Genomic DNA, 6,392 nt, shown 5'->3' with positions numbered 1-6,392 from the left:
TATGAAAGTGCTTGTGATATGTAAGGGATTAGCTTGAATAAAAATGGCCCATTGTGTTGTTCTCAGGACTTTCTTTCTGCTAATCCAATGGCAGCTCTGGAATCTTTTACTCAGGCTAGATTAAGGCTCCTGCAGCAGCACTCTTGACCCTCTCAGGCCCCAATGATACACCATAGTAAGATGCTGAACGAACATACCCCATCTATAATCTCATGCTATGATTTATTTTATGATCATGATATGTATGATACGCTTGATAATTATTTGAACAATTTACCACTAGTAGCCAAAAGAGCAAACGTGATTACTACATGCATAAATTAATTTATCAGTTTAAAAAAGTCCATTGATGTTTAATTGTATCTCATATATTTACATAATGGTGATTTTGAGTTTCACTTGCACTGTTATTATGAGGATTGAAACAGTGCAGTAAACACATTATTTTAATAAGATAGTCAACAATATCTTTCATAATTAGGGGGATTGAACAATGTACGGTTTTCTATGACAATGTAACAATAATAAGGGTGTAACAATAATACAGGTGAAACAATGTAACGTTGGAACAATGTAGCAGTTTGTTCTGGGGTCAGGGCAGAGCAGTACAGTACACGTAGCCACTGTTCCACCCTGCGCCGGCGCGCTCACGCCGCATGTTACCACAGGCTGCGTTCGTAAATCCGCTCTGAGAGCGCCAGAGCGCACACGTGGGTTCAACATCATAAAGGGACCGAGTCATTTGATTGGACAAGGGGCGTTCCATGCGTGCTGATCAGATTTCCAGGGCGTGTTTTAGGAACGCAGCCACAGTCAAGACGGTATTGTGTTTTTATTAAGACCACCCTGTTCCTTTGGTTAATAGAGCTCATATATCGGGATCCACGGACAAAACCATGGGGGACGAACAAGAAATAATGTGCAAATTAGAAAATATCATGGAAATACGGTAAATCCCAATGCATTTTGAAGAGAACACACATCTGGTTATATCTAGTAGCTGTTGTTCTGCTTGGCGAACAGAGCAGAGGTGGGCAGCGAGCCAGCAGACATTAGCGTCTGGGCTTTTGTTATGGAGCTAGCTCGCTTTAGCTATGTGGCGAGATACCCGCAAGGCCCATTGTCTTGAAGAAGGAACTGCAAAAACACATTTACAATGATTTCGAATGTATGTTATTAGGAGATGGTCGATTTGATTAGCCCATGCATGCACCATCCATCCAGCTGTGTGCATCTACAAACACCAGCAGATGTGAAGAGTTTCATCTTAGATTAGGTAGCTGTCAGGTTAGAGATCATAGCTCATTTGCAAGGTATGGTGTTACTGTTAGACTCGATGTTCTGCGGTTGAGACTGGCAGAATATTAACAGGCCATCGCTTCCTCATGTAGAAGTGCAACAGCTGCAGTCAGCTACTGCCAGCTTTGTGCTACATGTGAAAAGTCTTCTGCAATGCAAAAGCAATGTAACACATTTCTTGTTGAAACCTATGTCTATAGACAGAATACAAATGCCAGTAACCAGTACAAAACTCATGCACTCATCACTTCCTGGCTAGTAGAAAAATGTCTTCAAGTAATAATAGAATTATTGTATTATCACCTCCTCTGTGGCTGGCATTAATTGCCAGAGGGAGTAATCATAATAACAAGCCACTGGAGGGATGTCCCCCCTCTCTCTGAATGTGCCGCTCAATGGTTGTGTCCTCCTAGACATTGTGAACACACACAATAGTGTCACTCCAGACTCCCTCACTGAGAGGCACCAGGTGTTCCTCCCGCTGCAATATTGCCAGGAGAAGACTGTGAGGTCCTGGGGACCACATAAGTCACACTATGCATAACCTCTTGTTTAACCAGCTCAGCAGTCTTCTCTACAGGGATATTACTTACGACCGGTCTGGAGTGTCGACCACAGTGGTCTGGCTCCCTACTAGGGCTCCCGGTCTCTTCACACACTGAGCAGTTCTTCTAAAGTCAAACTTCTCTCTGCCCCACCAGACGGTGTTCCCAGTTGAACTCTTACCAGCATATTTGTGTCCCAGCAGCACAATCCTCAGAGCTGAGAGATGGAGGGAGGCCCCTATCAGTGAGAAAAAGAGAGAGAGAGAAATGGATGGAGAGAGAGAGAGAGCGAGAGCGAGCCAGAACACAGCACTAATACGCATACCACTGCAACATAATTCATCCCTAAGGGCCATTAGGTTCTGATGCATGATTGGATCGACCTGATAGAAGAGTGTCTACCTTTTTCGTTTTAGGAACAAGACTGTCCAGATGCAGAAGATCAAGTCTCGTCTGAAGGGTGAGTTTGAGGCTCTGGAGTCTGAGGAGAAGCACCTGAAGGAGTACAAACAGGAGATGGACCTGCTGCTTCAAGAGAAGATGGCCCATGTGGAGGAGCTACGACTGATCCATGCTGATATAAACGTGGTGGGTACCAGCGTTATAGATACACATTGGGCAATCGCGTTAGTTAGTTAGTTGTATGAATTAGGCACTTTGAGAGAAGCTTTGAATCCTAAGCAAACTGCCCAGTCAGTGGTGAACATGCTGTTAGAAGTGCAGTAGACCAACATACAGCGCTATAGCAGGTATCAAAGCTGTGTGCTGGAAAACCTTGTTAGTGTATAGGTAATGTTATGGGTGGTGATGTGGGGTACATTTCCTGTAATCTGACGAGCAATAACTTCCTACGCCAGGTTGGAGATATATATACACTACCGTTCAAAAGTTTGGGGTCACCCAGACAATTTCATGTCTTCCATGAAAACTCACACTTTTATTTATCGAATGTGTTGCAAAATGAATAGAAAATATAGTCAAGACATTGACAAGGTTAGAAATAATGATTTTTATTTGAAATAATAATTTTGTCCTTCAAACTTTGCTTTCGTCAAAGAATGCTCCCTTTGCAGCAAATTACAGCATTGCAGACCTTTGGCATTCTAGCTGTTAATTTGTTGAGGTAATCTGAAGACATTTCACCCCACGCTTCCTGAAGCACCTCCCACAAGTTGGCTTGGCTTGATTGCGTACCATACGGTCAAGCTGCTCCCACAACAGCTCAATGGGGTTGAGATCTGGTGACTCCGCTGGCCACTCCATTACAGACAGAATACTAGCTGCTGGCTTCTTCCCTAAATAGTTCTTGCATAATTTGGAGGTGTGCTTTGGGTCATTGTCCTGTTGTAGGAGGAAATTGGCTCCAATCAAGCGCTGTCCACAGGGTATGGCATGACGTTGCACAATTGAGTGATAGCCTTGCTTATTCAAAATCCCTTTTATCTTGTACAAGGTAAAAGGTTATCTTGTATCTCCCACGTTAACCAAAGCAGCCCCAGACCGTCACGTTACCTCCACCATGCTTGACAGATGGCGTCAGGCACTCTTCCAGCATCTTTTCACTTGTTTTGCGTCTCACAAATGTTCTTCTGTGTGATCCAAACACCTCAAACTTCGATTTGTCTGTCCATAACACTTTTTTCCAATCTTCCTCTGTCCAATGTCTGTGTTTTCTAATCATCCATTAGCTTTTTAACGCGATTAGCAAACACAATGTACCATTAGAACACAGGAGTGACGGTTGCTGGAAATGGGCCTCTATACACCTATGTAGATATTCCATTAAAAAACAGATGTTTGCAGCTAGAATAGTCATTTTCTACATTAACAATGTATAGAGTGTATTTCTGATTAATTTAATGTTATCTTCATTGAAAAAAACAGTGCTTTTCTTTCAAAAATAAGGAAATTTCAAACTTTTGAACGGTAGTGTATATATATATATGTTACGGTACATGTGGGAATACGGTACATGTGGGACAACTAGAGTTAGGGTTAGGTGCTACGTCGACTTGGTACATGCTGGCATGTCTAACCCTAACCCTAATCCCAACCGTAGCACCCTAGCACCTAACCCTAACCCTAGTTTTCCCACATGTACCGTGTTCCCACATGTACCGTTTATTTTCTATCCGTGTTTTCATACTTTGTACCATCTCTGTGATGTATCCTCTTGTCCTCAGATGGAGAGCACCATCAAACAGTCAGAGAACGATCTGAACAAGCTGCTGGAGACGACACGGAGGCTGCACGATGAGTACAAACCTCTGAAGGAGCATGTTGATGCACTTAGGATGACTCTGGGACTACACAGGCTGCCCAACCTCAATGAAGAGGAGGAGAAGCTCTCCCTTGAGTTAGTACTTCAGTACACACACACTCTGCTACTGTGGCAAAAAATGCTTCTGTGGCAAAAACTGTCAATGTTTGTAGAAGTTATCCTTTGTACTCTTAAGTTTTGCTTTGCTAACAGCCCAAAGGGGAATTTCTGGGAGACTTGATGCTTAACTATTCTCTTTCATCTCAATTCAGTTACTTTGGGAACTAACTTTGTCTCTGTCGCTGGTTTCCACAGTTACTTTGAGAAGCAGAAGGCAGAGTGGCAGAAGGAGCCCCATGAGCCCAATATCCCAGAATCCCTTGCGGCGGCAGCGGCTGCAGCTCAGCAGCTCCAAGTCTCACGGAAACAAGACAACCGCCAAACCGCTACCTTCAGGCAACAACCTCCACCCATGAAGGTATGTACACCACCCATGAAGGTACGTATACACAAACACATTCCATTTTCTGTAATTACAATTTATTTTCCAATGTTACTACTGTTGGACTGAGTATTGACCAAGCATGGTGCTGTCCCTCCTCTCCCCAGGCGTGTCTGTCATGCCACCAGCAGATCCACCGTAACGCTCCCATCTGCCCGCTGTGCAAGGCCAAGAGCCGCTCCCGCAACCCCAAGAAGCCCAAGAGGAAGCCTGACGAGTAGTCACTGTACGAGCCTCATAGGTCCGTTGGTGTAGGGTAAAGGTTGGCTCTAGACACTGACCTAACCACAGTGCTGTGTGTTCTCCCTCTCATGGTTCAGGTTACAACCAGGAGGGTACGCTGATCCTAGACCTGTGCGTAAAGGCAACTTCTACTTGTAGCCACAGCATATACATGTATTATGTACTTTATAACCCATTTACATACCATAGAAGCCACGTCTGGTGTTAATGTCATTCTTGTTTTTACCAGTGAGTGTAATTGTATAACCCTTGTTTAAGGTTTGATAGATTCTGACCATGTAAATGCAATAATAATGAAAAAACGTGAAAAACATTGAAATTCTAATAATTGTGCCCCTTTTTTTGCATTAGAAATATAACGTGTAATGTATTTACTTTGTATTTAATATTCTTTGGAGATGCATGCAAATGTTTTCCATGGCTGAAATGTAATGACTGTTTGGTAATTATTTGTGGTGATATCAAAGCAAGTGGGTCATTCTTAACATGAATAACCCACAGAGTTGTTTTAACGTTTACTGCAAACATAGAAGTGACCAACTGGACAAAGGAAAACAGGCTTATTTGCCTTGAACAGTGTTGTATGTGAAAGTTTAATACAAGGATACAAAAATAAATAGCTGTTTTGTACTGTATGTGGAATGTGTCTTCTTTGACACTTGATGACATTTATTATTCAGAAAGCAATTTTCTATTTTTGAGTAAATCCTGCAGGAATCAGCACCTTGAAGAGGCTGCACAGGGCATTCACCATTTTATAATATATTTTAAAAGTTCTAGGTCCCTCTAACTCAGTCCTTATGTTGTTACCAGGGTAACCTCTGATTGTTGTGTCTGTCTCTCCTTGGCTGGTAGTTGCTCCCAGATCTTGTGGGGAGCGTCGGAGGGTTTGGGAATATGCCTCAGTAGCTCCCCCAATAGGCATATGGAGTCCTACAGCCGGCACACAGTAAAGAATAGACGTTACAATACATTCATTACCCCATTACGCCCCCATAACACCTTTTTCAGACACAGTATTATTGTATGCCTTTAATCCTATGTTTGTTTGTTTTCATCTTTGACGACAAGCCCAATACATACACGACTACGATAGACAGACACTGATATTGATTATTATCTATTCAATTGCAAAGATTGAAAAGAATGTCACATACTCTGTTGCAGAGGTGCATTTGTAGCCTGTCCTCCAGTGTGTGGGCGTCCAGGTGAGTCTTCTTCCTCCTGATGAAGGTGTGTAGGGCCAGAGCAGCCTGCTTCTGCACACACACATCACAGAGAGAAGGATCGTGTAGCTCTGTATCTGTAGCCTGTTACACACACACACACACACACACACACACACACACACACAGATATGAGAGGCAAAGTACATAGACGGAAAGTTCGAAAAAAAGTTTTAGTTGAGTTTGAGATCCCTTTTTGAGTACTCATCCATCATATAACTCTATTTTAGAGACTCTAAACAGGCTTCCTGTTAAGTTCAGAATAGATTTCAAGATCCTTCTGCTGAATCTTTATAAAGCTTTCACTGGCACAGCAA

The 6,392-nt window shown here is 42.8% G+C and overlaps 1 protein-coding gene across 2 annotated transcripts; it reads left to right on the top strand.

Moving 5' to 3' along the window:
• The first annotated feature begins 850 nt into the window (after nucleotides 1-850).
• zc4h2 (zinc finger, C4H2 domain containing) lies at nucleotides 851-5,466 on the top strand. Of its 2 annotated transcripts, none has more exons than XM_080526587.1 (5): nucleotides 851-949; nucleotides 2,261-2,432; nucleotides 4,028-4,200; nucleotides 4,420-4,582; nucleotides 4,714-5,466. In XM_080526587.1, the coding sequence occupies exons 1-5, from the start codon at nucleotides 897-899 to the stop codon at nucleotides 4,825-4,827; spliced, it is 675 nt and encodes a 224-aa protein (XP_080382713.1). In that variant the 5' UTR covers nucleotides 851-896; the 3' UTR covers nucleotides 4,828-5,466. The 2 variants fall into 2 exon arrangements, with proteins under 2 accessions (XP_080382713.1, XP_080382712.1); XM_080526586.1 differs by having other exon boundaries at nucleotides 4,420-4,603.
• The last annotated feature ends 926 nt before the right edge of the window (nucleotides 5,467-6,392 follow it).

This window comes from Nansenia antarctica (genome assembly GCF_963989245.1).
Source record: "Nansenia antarctica genome assembly, chromosome: 3".
In the NCBI taxonomy this organism is placed as follows: domain Eukaryota; kingdom Metazoa; phylum Chordata; class Actinopteri; order Argentiniformes; family Microstomatidae; genus Nansenia; species Nansenia antarctica.
Note: the sequence above shows the minus strand (reverse complement) of the source record. Positions and strands in the feature narration are given on the sequence as shown.